General features: G+C 42.1%; 1 protein-coding gene across 1 annotated transcript; it reads left to right on the plus strand.

Moving 5' to 3' along the window:
* The first annotated feature begins 1,529 nt into the window (after positions 1-1,529).
* LOC118018092 (serglycin-like) lies at positions 1,530-13,262 on the plus strand. The gene is made up of 3 exons (XM_035016568.1): positions 1,530-1,674; positions 8,797-8,944; positions 12,372-13,262. Exons 1-3 carry the CDS (start codon positions 1,599-1,601, stop codon positions 12,613-12,615), a joined length of 468 nt encoding a protein of 155 aa, XP_034872459.1. The 5' UTR covers positions 1,530-1,598; the 3' UTR covers positions 12,616-13,262.
* The last annotated feature ends 1,887 nt before the right edge of the window (positions 13,263-15,149 follow it).

Below are 15,149 nucleotides of genomic sequence, written 5' to 3' on the forward strand. Positions count from 1 at the left end.
AGAAGACCATGTTTGAGAGTGCTGTGCCAATTTTTTTTTTTTTTTTTTGAAGAATCACCATGATCCAGAGAAAGAAAAAAATGAAGGACCCAAATGAAAAAGGCCACCCAAATTACCATTAAAGCACGAGCTCTGAGCGGTTTGGGGGCTTTGCAGGGCTTTACTGAAGCTACCGATGGGGATTATTGTTTTGGTGCCAGGGTTTTAAATTGGGGGGTAGGGTTAAAAGGGACCGAAGACGAGGGCCATTATGTCAGGCCGACCCACTATTCCATAGTGGGGCACCCACCGCGTTTTTGACTTTTTGGGTTAGAGCTGGAGAGGAGTCCCTGGACGCACTTCCAGCTGGTTCTGAGGACGGTCAAGATGGGCGTTCTCCATGACCCTTGTGGACTCGCACCACAGCTACCCAGCGATTAGATTCTGAGGCCTGTCCTTAGCAGGAAATGGTAAAGGAATCAGCAGGAAGCCGAAGACAAGAGAAGGGAAACTCCTCCCTCCTGTCAAAGGCCTGGCGAGCGTGAGGATGCAAATGGAAAGGGGGGCTGGAGGGAGAGGTGCATTGAGATGGAGAGGGGCTGAGCCTTGAATAGAAGGAAACAGTGCACGCCCCCAGGGCCAGAACACACCATAAACTCTGGTGTTTACTGTTTGGACCCGGTGTTCCTCGGTCCTCCCAAAGTCTCGGCACGATCCCCAGGACCTGGGAACTGGGGCTGTGGCGAGTGGGTTTTCTGAGCTCCAGCAGACGGCTGAGAGGACCACATACCTTGTTTCTGATTCCCCGGCTTCTCCAAGGCCAGGGGACCCCCCAAATCAAGTCAAACAATTTTACCAGGAAAAAAGATGGAAAGTGTAAATGGAATGAAATGACAAGAGATACTTGGTGTGAAGGAGCAGAGGAAGGCAAGATCATTTTTCTGTCTTAACCAGTTCTTGGCAACTGGAAGTCCTCAATCCATTTTGGAGGTAGAGGGAGAGCCCGTGATCCAGGGCAAGCAAGCGAGGCCGATGAGAAAAACGGGTTATCTGGGATCGGAGAACACTTATTTACAGAGGAGAACTCCGCTTTGAACTTTCACTTCTGGAGCTTGGACTCAGTGAGCTATGCTACTCCTGATGAAAGAGAAAACTTGTATTTTAGGTTGAAGGTCCTCAGCGATGGAAAGGCAGCCCCCAGAGTGCCCACTCACCCCCAGTGCAGTGGCCGCTTTAGGTTAACCGTCTTGTGTTTAGGTTGTTCAGTGAAGAAAGGAAAAACAGACTGTCCTGAATGCTGATGCTACTGTTTTAGTGGGAAAAAATTACGAACAGGCAAGTGGCAAACAACAAAACTTTTGAAAAAGCAGACCCGGGGAGAGTCCAGTGCAGTTTCATAATGGGTATGAATAGTGTTTTTGCTGTCTTCTTCTTCTTTTTTTTTATCTTTCTGGGTTTTGATGTGGATCTCTTTCTATTTGTTCAGGAAATTGTGACGTGGGTTCTGGGCAGGGTTTGAGGTTTTGGAACTTTTTCTAAAAGGGACAGAGTGCACCCTGCTACATTTCCTAATCGTGAGGTCGGTGTACAGGCAGCAGAACTGAAGGGAGCTGGTCACCATGCAGCTACTCCAACAGGGCAGTAGGCTTGTCCTGGCTCTTGCCCTCCTCCTGGTTTTGGATTCTTCAGTTCAAGGTAAGACCCAGGAATCTCATCTCCCCCCTCACCCCTCCATAATCTTTGCAAGCCCTGGGGTCCACACAAATGATTATATTCACTTTAAGGTACAGAATGTATTATATTGTGGGACAGGAGGCAGAGAGAAAGGATTTGGGGGTGCTGGACTCTTTAATGTGAGTTTGATTAAGTTTGGTGTCAAGAAAAATGAAACTCTGAGGCAGGTGTGGCCTCGTGAACACCCTGATTGAAACATGCTATTTTATTTTTGGATGAAAAGGTATAGTTTATAAACTTCTAAAAACTCAAGAAAGGTCAACTGATGAGTCCCTAAATTCTACCTCTGAAACTAATAATACACTGTAGGTTAAATTGAATTTTAAATTTAAAAAAATTTTAAAAAACCCAAAAAACTCCAGAAAGGAATATAGAACATAACCCATGTGTCTGTTGGAGGAGATGGCACCGTTGAGTTTTGGAGGTCCCAGGGTTTGTATCAGTCCCAAGTTTTAATATATTATGGTAGTATTGTAATTATTCTAACAGTGGAAAATGATATATTTTAAAAATCAGAGTAAATCTGTGTATTTTTCCTTTTTTAAAAAAAATTTCGTTCTTAGTGAAAATTCAATTATGGTTAGACATAGTACAAACCCTCTCAGTTTAAAGACAGACCAGGGAATTTTAGTATTTGTGCTGTTGCTCAGGGTCACATTACATTTGGAAATTTCTTCTTAGATTTCTCTATCATTTAGGGTTGGTTAGTCAGACTGAAACAACTTAAAATCCTTATGACTAAGACAACAGAAATGATCAGTTTGTAAGAAAAATACAATTTTTCTCCTTTGGTAAATAAGGGATCATGTCTAAGTAAGGCAGAAGGTTATGGCCTGATAAATAGACAGGAGAATTTATAGTAGAAAATTATTTAAGTTCCCCCAATTTGTACAGGAAACATTGACTTACAGTGACACACATGTCCTGGATTTGTTTCTTCGAAGTGACTTCTAGCCTTGTTTTTACTTCTGGTGGAAATGAAATCGTACAGATAATCTCAGATACATTCATTATGTACTGGAAATTTATAAAATAATTTCCTTCTTGTTATGCGATTATTGAAGAAAATAACAGCAAATAATGTTGCTGAAACTTTTTACTAATCTATGTATTTTTAAATTTTTTAATAATCTATGTATTTTTTTTTTAAGGTTTTATGTATTTGACAGAGAGAGACACAGCGAGAGAGGGAACACAAGCAGGGGAGTGGGAGAGGGAGAAGTAGGCTTCCCGTCGAGCAGGGAGCCCGATGCGGGACTCGATCCCAGGACTCTGGGATCATGACCTGAGCCGAAGGCAGACGCTTAACCGTCTGAGCCACCCAGGCGCCCCCTATGTATTTTTTAAAGTATAAAACTGTATTGATTTTAAGAAACTGTCCTGGATCTTTTAGGGAAAATCTTGAGCTTGATGAAATAATTCCCTAATGTGTTTTGACAAGATCCAGAGTAATGAGGTCTATATTTGTAGCACAAACTTGAGTGACAAGTTGGTGGGGGGTCCACCCCTGCCAGAGCTAAGTCAGTCTTTACATATTCAGGATTTCCCCGAAATATCACATTCCCCACTAAGATTCAGTAGGTAAAACTAGAAGTGAAACAGAAACGTTCCTGGGCGCCTGGGTGGCTCAGGTCTTGATCTCCAGGGACCTGGGATCGAGCCCCACATCGGGCTCCCTGCTCAGCGGGGAGTCTGCTTCTCCCTCTCCGTCTGCCCCTGCTCATGCTCTCTCTCTCTCTCAAATAAATAAATAAATCCTTAAAAAAACAAAAACATTCCTTACATAGTAGGTATTCATCAGAAAGAAGTGAAGAAACCATTATGAAATCACATAAAGTACTAGCATTTATATCATTACCTGGTAGGTTTAGCTCTTTGTTGGAAAAGGAACCAAAAAAGATAGAATGAACAAACTGAAAAACAAGGGTATTTCCAAAGGAGAAGTGCCCTTGGTGTTGGAATTAAGGGTTTGCGCCCACATCTGACTGAGAAGGGAAACGGATACCCACCCACGGCGTGTGTAACAGCCTCTCCAGGAGCCCTGCCAGAGCCGTGGCGCTGGTTCCCACACCTCCATGGGATGCCAGTATGACTCGATAGCACTCTTTCCCTGTCTTTTAAAAAACGTTTACTTAAACCATTGGTTTGACCGAACTGTTCAAACCAGGCTTTTGGCTTGTCCTTACTGAACGTATTCAAAACATCTTAGGTCACTGTGTTAGTTTACTGAGGCTGCACAGTACCCAGACAGGTGTGGCTTAACAGAAATATATTTTCTCACAGTTCTGGAGGCTGGAAGTCCAAGATCAAGATGTCAGTGGGGCTGGTTTCATTCCGAAGCCTCTCTCCTTGGCTTGGAGAAGCCCATCTTCCCTCTGTCTTCACACGGTCCTTCCTCTGTGTGTGTGTGTGTCTGTGTCTCGATCTCTTCTTCTTCTAAGGACACCAGCCATATTGGATTCGGGCTCGTCCATATGAACTCATTTTACCTTAATTACCTCTTTGAAGGCTCTGTCTCCAAATACAATCCCATTCTGAGATATTGAGAGTTAGGACTTCAACATATGAATTGAGGGGACACAATTCAGCCCTTATCAGTTACGTTAAGTCAAACCCAAGGAAAAACATGATGTAAAATCATGTCTATCAGGGGCAAAGGATGGGAAATTTGGCAATGCGTGGGAGATCCTGGAGAGCACAGGTGGCTTTCGATTTAATGTAGACCTCCAGGGGATTATTGATTATTGATAAGGTCTGTGAATCCTAAACTCTTTTATTACCTCTCTTTTTTTAAAGACTTCCATAAAGAGAGAAAATGGAAGATCCATGAGCAGGTGTGGCCAGATGTGTGTTCACTCCACACTCCCTAGATGAGGGTAGATATTGATTCCAGCCATGTGTACTGCTGTTTGATTGTAAAGTGATTTCATTTCCATGCTCTCATAAATGATCATCACATTCCCTGTGAGGAGGAATTAACACCAATTTAAAGAGGAGAAAACTGATCTTGTATTCGCCATCTCATTTGCTCTTTAGATCAACCTCTTGCAAAATATTTGAGACTTGCGGGCGCCTGGGTGGCTCAGTCGTTAAGCGTCTGCCTTCAGCTCAGGTCATGATCCTGGAGTCCCGGGATCGAGTCCCGCGTCGGGCTCCCCGCTCGGCGGGAAGCCTGCTTCTCCCTCTCCCACTCCCCCTGCTTGTGTTCCCTCTCTCACTGTGTCTCTGTCAAATAAATAAATAAAATCTTTAAAAAAAAAAATATTTGAGACTTGCTTTAGGCCTGTGACAACTAATTAATGCCACACGTGGTCATCTGATTTCAAGGTCAGAGTTAACTTTCTGTTGCAGCTCGGCTGTCTTCTAAGTGGATTAGAGATTTTTTCTTTCTTCCTTCCTTCCTCCCTCTCTTTTTAAATATTTTTTTCTTAAGTAGGCTCCATGCCCACTGGGAGCCCCAAAGGGGCTTGAACTCATGACTAAGATCAAGACCTGAGCTGAGAACAAGGGTCGAGACTTAACCAACTGAGCCACCCAGGCGCCCCTTTAAGGATTTTATTTTTAAGTAATCACTACACCCAATGTGGGACTTGAACTTATGGCCTCAATATCAAGAGTCACATGCTCTACTGACTGCCATGCACCCCGAGATTTTCTTTATTTAAAACAAAAAACCTTGCTTTGACTGTAGTAAACTTGCTATAAAGTTTACCACTGAATTGAGGGATAGAGAGGGAGAAATTGAAAGTAAACTTGGAACATATATAGCTTGTCAAACCATGCAAGGGTTGTCTATCTTGTGGAATTGATTGTCCAGTAGGAAGCAACTCCAACTTAGTGATGTCTGTTTCAATGCTACCAAAACAATGAATAAAATGGTCTTTTTTTTAATCTCCCCCCCCCTTCATGGAATTTTCTGGTTAAGTTTCTGTAACACACCTGTAGCAAATCTCCATTAAGAATAGCAGATTGGTAAATTGTGATGCTGTTGGGGAAAATTTGGTATTACAATGTAAAAAGATGCAGATAGGAGCACCTGACTGGCTCAGTTGGTAGAGCATGTGACTCTTGATCTCACGGCTGTGAGTTCGAGCTCCGTGTTGGCCATGGAGCCTACTTTAATAAAATAAAAAGTGAAAATATTTTTTTAAAAAGATGCAGACGGATGATAGGAGTAATGTTCATTCATAGAAAGAACATTTTGGTAAAGCAGGACTAGCGACTCTATGTGGTGGGGGACAGTGAGGAAAAGGATTCTAAATAAAAACCATTATTTTCCCTGGAATCCAACACAAAGTTAGCCAGCTGATCCAGCAGGTGGGGCTTTTGAGGAAGATAACCTTTGTGTCCACTAGCATTCTCCCTTTTCTTTTTTTTTTCAATTACAGTAATCATAAGACCTTTCTCTCAAGCAAGATAGAGTCAAGGTAGTCCCACAACAGCAGGGGTGAGACTGTTGAATTCACATCCTGCCAACACCCTTCAACAGATATGTCAGGAACTTAGTGTCTGTAACCATGCTCTTTATTTTAAAGCCGACTGAAAATGATCAGACCCAAATTAGATAAACTTTTTTTTGGGGGGGGGGGACTTCTACAAGTTTTTAAACAGCTTTATTGAAATAGCCTTCGCAAACCATACATTTCATCCATTTAAAATGTACAGTTCAGGGGCACCTGGGTGGCTCAGTCAGTTAAGCGTCTGCCTTCGGCTCAGGTCATGATCCCAGGGTCCTGGGATCCAGCCCCGCATCAGGCTCGTTGGTCAGTGGGAGTCTGCTTCTTCCTCTGCCTCTTCCCCTGGCTTGTGCTCTCTTTCTCTCTTGCTCACTCACTCTCTCTTCCTCTCAAATAAATACATAAATTCTTTAAACAAATAAGTGTACAGTTCAGTGTTTTTTTAAAGTATATTCACAGATATATGCAACTATCACCATAGTCAATCCCCCCCCCCAAAGAAGCCCCTCTTTAAAAAAAAAAAGATTTTATTTTTAAGTCATCTCTATACCCAACATGGAGCTTGAACTTACAACCCTGAGATCAAGAGTCGCATGCTGCCCCAACTGAGCCAGCCAGGCTCCCCAAAAAGTCCCTCTATAATAAATTTCAAAAGCTGAGATTCTGAATTCTAGAGGGGCATTTTGTATTTTGTTTTCACTAATTTGCCACAGTTGTATTTGTTACGCGGGTGAAAAGATATGGTCTTTCACCTGGATGCTTCCTCATAAAGTTTTAGTTTTACTTTTCTGTTTAACTTCCTATCCTTGCAAACATTACCTCAGTTTGATATTCAGCACATCAGTTGCATGTAAAGGAGAATGCTTAGACCTCCTCTGTCCAAAACGACAGCCACTGAGCACTTGAAATGTGGCAAGTCCAAACTGACATGTGCTGTAAGTGCAAAATATACACCAGATTTGGAGACTTGCATGAAAAGAAAAATGTAAAATATTCATTAGTAACTTTTATATTGTTTATATGTTAAGTGGCAATATCTGAATACATTGGCTAAGTAAAATGTGATGGCATTAATTTCACTTGTCTCTTTTTACTTTACTGAAAATTCCCTGTGTGGTTGTCTTACGCTATTGAACTGCACTGTTCTGGCCAGCACAGAGCGTGAAGCTGTCGCCCTCTGCTGGAGATGCTGGATTTCTATCGCACCTACAATACAGGGTTTCTAAGTAGCAACCAGATGGCAAACTTAGGCTGCTTCAGGAAAGAATCAGAGAAGGAGAAAGAAAAATAAAACATATTAAATACCCTGCGCAAAGATTTGTGCTAGATGTTTTACATACTTTTATCTCATTTGAACGGGAACTCTTTGGGACACTATTATTCAACTTTGAAAGATGAGAAATTGAGAATCAGGTACTAAATGGTAGAATGAGTATTTAAATTCTGATCTCTATAAGCTGTCCACCAGCAGAGATTGGTCATTGTGGTCTTCCTGCTCATCACAGAAACTAGCATTTAAAGAGCTCCAACCATGGTGCCAGGTATTATTCTAAGAACCTAGCATTTATATCTCATTATTAGTTCTATTACTGTCACCATTTTATGAGTAAAGAAATTGAGGTACAGGGAGATTAAGTAAGTTGGTCAAGGACACACAGCTGATAAGGGGCAAACATTGGATATTATCTTGCTACCTTACCTCCAGTCTCCAGGCAGTGACAGAACTAACCCATTTTGGACGATTGGCTGTCCCAGACCAGCGGGGAGTCTGCTTCTCCCTCTGCCCCTCCCCCACTCATTTTCCCTCTCTCTTTCTTTCTCTCGCAAAAATAAATAAATAAAGCTTCAAAGGATATGTCCTTCCTTCCAGTGTCTTCTGCCTACCAATTCCCTCACAGAGGCAGTTTGTTTTATATCTGTTCAGAGGTTCAAGGTACATATATGTAAACATATATGTAAATATAGTCTTAAAAACACAAACACACATGTTAACACAATGCACAGTGTTCCTTACTTTTTTTTTTTAAGATTTTATTTATTTATTTGACAGAGAGAGACACAGCGAGAGAGGGAACCCAAGCAGAGGGAGTGGGAGAGGGAGAAGCAGGTTTCCCGCTGAGCAGGGAGCCCGATGCGGGGCTCGATCCCAGGGCCCGGGGATCATGACCTGAGCTGAAGGCAGACGCCTAACGACTGAGCCACCCAGGCGCCCCTGTTCCTTACTTTTCTTAACTTAATAATCAACCCTGGAGAATCTATATCAGTATCCAGAGAGCTGCCTCATTTTTTTTTTTTTTTTTTAGATTTATTTACTTATTTTTTTTAGAGAAGTGAAGGTTTCACAGCTCACCAGTAGCAGAGCTGGGATGTTACTCCAGGCAGCTGATTGCCAAAGCCTATTCTAACCTTCAACTCTGGGCTACTTTTTAGGGTTATTGTGAAGACAATGTATATAAAAGGCTGGCACACAGTGGGTACTCCTGTTATATTTATGGTCATAAAACCTGCCCACACCTTACCTTCTGCCAAATTTAGAATCAATTGGATCAAAAATTTCTTAGGGACAGGGTGATTAGAAGCAGTGTAAGAGATACGTATTAACCATGTGGGTTCCTTGTTTGGGCAGGTTTTCCTGTGCGGAAAGCCAGGTACCAGTGGGTACGCTGCAGTCCTGATAGTAATTCTGCAAACTGCATTGATGAAAAGGGACCGATGTTCAACCTACTTCCAGGGGAATCCAACAGAATCCTTCCTCCGAAGACCGATCCTTCTTCGTAAGTGAACTTTCTCTGATTTTACTTTCACCAACCTCTGTTGAGATCTTGGCTTGGAAATGGGAGTGTTGTCCAGAGCGTGTTTCTTCAGTATCTTGCTTTGATGGTTTGGTTTTCACTACACAGGACATGGTAAAGCAGTACTGTGTTTACTGGCATAGGAGGTGTGCAAGAATGCATGATTCATCTATACTTTTGCAAGGTCTTTTTGTGGGGGCAGAGACAAAAATTGAGTACTTTTCACCAACAAGTATTGGAAATGATTGGACATCATTCTACTTATGTAAGTAGAGCATATTATACATTGAAATCCAATAGGAGTCTGTCAACTGAATGGATAAACAAAACATAGTGTTTCCCTAAAGTGGACTATTATTTGGCCAAAAGAAAGGACAAAGTACTGATACATGCTATCACATGGATGAATCCCAAGAACATTATGCAAAGCGAAAGAAACCAGACACAAAAAGCCACATATATTGCAAGATTGTATTGATATGAAATGTCCATAGAGGTGGGAAATAGAGGAGTGGTCACTGGGGGATGGAGGAGAGAGAGGAATAGAGTGGGGAGTACAGGTATGGGATTTTTGAGGGGTGATAAAAATGTTCTGAGATTAGATGGTAGTGATTAAAAAAGAAGAAATTAGGGAAAGGAAGAATAAATGGCCATGACTTGTCAAAGAGAAAGCCAAACCTCTTCTTGATCAAATCAAACCTGCTTTAACCTTGCAAAAAAGATCCAACAGGAATTCATAAGTAACCAAAATGGAATTGTCTTAGAATCAATTATTTCAATGAATATCAAAGTTATATAACATGCAGCAAAACTGTATTATGTAAAGGATTATCTTCAAAGGATTAATCCTTAGACTTAGAAGATTAAACCTAGCAAATCACTCTCCTCGAAGCCAGGGTAAATCATCATGCCCACACCAGGTAAGACCAGCATCCCTCTGAGGGTCCCGGCGACTCTCTTCATCCCTGGCATTCACTGCATGAGATGATGTCATCACCACCTTCAAAATGCCACTCTGCCATCCTGCTCCTGTCTTCTGCTTCTAGCCTGAAACGGATTTTATAGCATCCTCCATGATTTTAACTCATGGGTTTCCATAGTAATTCATTTAAATCTAAAATGTTAGAGGAATAACCCAAGTTCTCCAAAACAACTATTTTATACCATTTCTTCTCTTAAATCTCTTTGATCTTCCCCTTTCCTCAGGCAGGAAAGTTTTCTTCTTACTGTCACACTCCTGTCCTTTATGAATGAACAGTCCCTGCTCTTGTATCGGTCCTGGACCCATTTGCCCTCCTATCCATCTTTCTTTTCTGTTCTTGCTCTGTATTGGGCTCATCCCATGGTCTACCTTTCTCAGGCTCCCAGGTCTGTGGCTGAGTTTGGCCAATGGAAGGCACAGGAGGGAGGCGGGGGGGAGCATGGGAGGCAGGGAGAGACCAGGATGTTTCTTGTCAAGTCCTGCCTTGGGTGGCATCTCTGGCAGGGCCGTCTCTCATCCATGGCTTCAGCTCCCTCCAGATGCTGGGCTCAGGTAACACCACCTTCTTCCATTGCCCCTCTAGCCCAGAGAGAGAGGTATTTCCTTACTGTCACTCATCTCTGGGGTCCTCGCTCTCCTCTAGTTGGCTTTAATTCTCTAGACATCAGTTCTGCAATTACTCCTCTGAGCCCAGTATCTTCTTCCCATTGGTGTGCAGACATTCTCTACCATCTTGTACCGTTGGGTAAAATCTCTTCTTTGACTCTGCATCCTTTCCAGCCCTTGCCCTGTTCTCTGCTCCTCTTCACAGGAACACTTACTGAAAGGGATGCTTCCTGTCTTCCCCACCCCTCTATCCCTTCTGTTTGAACTTCCGTTTCCACCTTCCACTCAGAGTCCTTGTTAAGGTCACAGTCACTCCTGCTTAACACATCCACTGTTTACTTCTCTGCTTCTCTCCTTACTCAACTTCTTAATTACCTTCAAAAACAGTTGCCCCCCCTACCCCCCCGCTTTGAAATGCTTTCTTCTCTGGGCTTCCATAGTCCCACCTTATCTTGAGTTTTCTTCTACTTCCCTGATTGTTCTTTCTCCTCCGTTCAATATTTAATATGTTGGTGAGGCCCTGGTTCTGTCTAGGGCCTATTCTCTATCTGCATGCTTTTTTTAGGTGACCTCATCCTTTTTATGGCTTCTATTGTGTGTGCGTGCATATGGAACTACCAATCTGTGTTTCCAGCTCTGATCCCTTTTCCCTGACCTCACAGTCTAAACTAACCCCCTGGTCACCCTCTATTACATTAGTCTATTTTACTTCTCTGCATGGCATTTAGCACCGCCTCATGTTTTTCTGATTTATTCACTTTTCATTGTCTGTCTTCCCCAACAAGTTATAAATTTCTTGAGCAGGGACCTCATCTGGCAGATCCCATTCTATCCCACGCACTTAGAACAGGGATCAGATGTTAAATATTTACTGAATGCACACATGAATGAAGCTCTAATCTGTTATATGGTCTGTGGTTCATTATTTTCATGGAAAAAAATGACCCATAGACTATGAAACTAAATTTTTGTCCATTCAGCACCATTGCTCTGGTCTTTGGTGCTGAATGGACTTCTAACCACCAAACTGAACCCAGCTGAATGAATGCACTTACTTTCTGAGAGGAAATTGAATTAGTTAATTGTGGTAAACATAATGCTTAACTTGTTACAAAGAATTTCTTAAGAATGAGTTTTGTTGAAGCACTGAATTATCAGAAGTTTTGCAGAAATTTTAAATTAGAAAAAAATGTCATCTATCTAGGCTAACTTACACTTGTTTGTCCTTTCTTTAATGGAAGAAAATGGGAAAGGCGGGCGCCTGGGTGGCTCAGTTGGTTAAGCGACTGCCTTCGGCTCAGGTCATGATCCTGGAGTCCCGGGATCGGGATCGAGTCCCGCATCGGGCTCCCTGCTCGGCGGGGAGTCTGCTTCTCCCTCTGACCCTCCTCCCTCTCATGCTTTCTGTCTCTCATTCACTCTGTCTCAAATAAATAAATAAAATCTTAAAAAAAAAAAAAAAGAAAATGGGAAAGGCATCTTAAAAAAAAAAATTACCCCTTAAGTAAATTTACCAAGTATAGGATTACTATGCTAGTGATAAGAAAAGTAGCACTATTTATTGTGAATCTGCAATGCATAGATGTTGACTGATAAATGCAATGAGTGAAGTACAACAAGTATAGGGAAACATGTAGAAAGGTCTGATTTGTTTTTTGTTTTAAAGCATTGAATAACTGGGAAACTTCTAACTTTTAATTTGAGCAACCGGGTAGCTGCATTAATTTTCTATCTTAAAAAATTTATTATGATTATTTTCCTTATGTCTCAAACTTTACTGGTTTTTTTTTTTTTTCCTTTCATTTTTCTGTCTTACTTCAGAATGACAAGATCCCAGAACTTGAATGATGTCTTCCCTCTTTCGGAGGACTATTTTGGATCTGACTCGGGATCAGGATCTGGAAGTGGCTCTGGAAGTGGCTTCTTAACTGAAATTGAACAGGAATACCAACCAGTAGATGAAAGCAGTGCGTTTTATTACAAATTTAGGCCTCTCAAGATAAATCTGCCATCAGACAACCAGGACTTGGTCCAAGATGGACCGGAAGGGGATTTTATTATGTGAAAGAGAGGGTTTCCCATCTTGATGTCAGGCAACGCATTCAATATATTTTATGTATCATAGTTAAGTGATTAATTTTGGAACAAAAGGTTTTATAGAAATTTTAAAACATCTGAAAAAGAAGTTTAGGTTTTATCACCTTTTTTTTCCTCATGAATTCTGAAAGCTTCCTTTATCCTGTTGTCCTGGAAGATACCTGTATTTCCTTTGTATCATATTCAACCAACGTCACTATGAAGTTAATTGGACCACCCATGTCTATAAAATTGCTTTAAAGAATAAATTATACTGTTTTTTTTTTAAATTCAGTTTGAGAAGCAAATTGACAGGCAATATTTCATATCTAAGTCTTCAGAAACCTGACTCTGATTGTGAATTATAGATATGCCTCTTTTCTTATGAAAAACCCAGATGAAACACATGGTGAATTTAGAGTGGGTGTAAAGTGTATTGCTCTAATATTACCATTGGATGTGTTTGCAGAGCTGGTGGACATTGTTTGTTGAGAAGTATGATTGCTGTTACAATTAGAAACTGAAGACCCAAATTAAAGCCCAATTGTGCTCTCAATACTTCCTACTGCTTTACTTTTTTTCCTGGATATCTGTGTATTTTCAAGTCTTACCCTATTAAAGGAGAACTATAATCAATGTGTTATGCTGTCTGGGATCTCTTGTTCTAAACTCAGGAAATAATTATTTTTGTTCGGATTTTTCTAGAAGTCTTATCAACAATATCTGTAAGATTATTTTACAGAGCAAATTTTGTAGCTAGAATCAAATCCTATTCACTAGCAAATCAAGAAAACAATTATAGTAGAGCAAGAAGCTTATTCTGGCCCAAGCACTTCCTCTTCTTGAGGGCTTTTCCCATCTCGGTTCCCCTGAGTTCTGAAAAGCTTGTCAGCATCATTGTCATGAATCCTGTTTTGCATGGTCCAGATCACCTCTTCAGCACTGAGGACTTATTCAAATCAATCTCTGCTGAAAAGAGCCACCTTGTCCAAGGCTACACCCTTTCCCAGGGCAGCCTGCATCTAATGACTGGTTGGTGTGGACATATGAATGCCGGACGTTTCCCCTGAACTTGGGGTAATTCAGAAGGGCCATCGCAGATTTTGAGCTCCCTGGGAGGTCAGCCAACACCTCGTTGGGACTGCTTTGCAGTGCAGTTTCTTCCTTTACTTAGTCTTGCTTCCTTCCATTCCCCTTCCAGATATCTATCCTGAGAGAGCTCCCTTAGAACTTTCTGCATGGCTCCATGGAGAATCCACCCTGTGACAGTTGGTGCTAGGAGGGGCAGAAAGCAGATGCGATAATGGAATTTGGGGGGCACTGGGGTGGCTCAGTCAGTTAAGTGTTTGCCTTCAGCTCAGGTCATGATCTCGGGGTCCTGGGATTGAGCCTCACTTTGGGCTCTCTGCTCAGTGGGGAGTCTGCTTCTCCCTCTCCTGCTGCTACTCTCCCTTCTTGTGCACGCGAGTGCGCTTGCTCTCTCGCTCTCTCTCTCTGTCAAATAAATATGGAGCTAGATCCCCTGCTTCCTAGCTGGCAATGAGGACCCCATCTCTGGCCGTAGATGCAGCACAGTCACAAGACAGGATTACAGTTGTTGACATTTTCAGATGATGGACTGGGATGGTATACCAGTGTGAGGAAGGGCACCAGGGTGCAGTGTATGAGGCATTGAGAAATGTGAGAAAGTAGTAATTATAAAGACAATAGTATTGGATGGCTATTGCTGGAAGCAATAAATACTTTTAAAAGAGACAATGAAAAATCAAGGATGATGAATTAAAGGCTAACTGTGAAAACAAATGGGCTTCCCCCCACCCCCGCCCCCACAGCTTTTAGGCATGCCTCAGAGACCCTGCAGGTCAGTTCCAGACCACCACCATAAAGTGAACAGTGCAATAAAGTGAGTCGAATGAATTTTTTGGTTTCCCATTTCATATAAGAGTTATGTTCAACTATACCATAGTCTATTTTTTTTTTTTAAGATTTTATTTATTTTTTGACAGAGAGAGACACAGCGAGAGAGAGAACACAAGCAGGGGGAGTGGGAGAGGGAGAACAGGCTTCCCGCGGAACAGGGAGCCCGATGTGGGACTCGATCCCAGGACCCTGGGATCATGACCTGAGCCGAAGGCAGACGCTTAACGACTGAGCCACCCAGGCACCCCTATACCATAGTCTATTAAGGATGCTATAGCATTGTGTCTACAAAAACAGTGTACATACCTTAATTTAAAAATACTTTATTGCTGGGGCACCAGGGTGGTTCAGTCGTTAAGCGTCTGGCTTCGGCTCTGGTCGTGATCCCAGGATCCTGGAATCGAGCCCCGCATCAGGCTCCCTGCTCTGCGGGAAGCCTGCTTCTCCCTCTCCTGCTCCCCCTGCTTGTGTTCCCTCTCTGGCTGTGTCTCTCTGTTAAATGAATAAATAAAATCTTAAATAAAAATGCTTCATTGCTAAAAAATGCTAACCATCCTCTTTCAGAGAATTATAATCTTTTAGCTAGTGAAGTGTCTTGCCCTG

Source organism: Mirounga leonina, unplaced genomic scaffold, assembly GCF_011800145.1.
Source record: "Mirounga leonina isolate KUSES-001 unplaced genomic scaffold, KU_Mleo_1.0 Mir_106, whole genome shotgun sequence".
NCBI classification, from domain to species: domain Eukaryota; kingdom Metazoa; phylum Chordata; class Mammalia; order Carnivora; family Phocidae; genus Mirounga; species Mirounga leonina.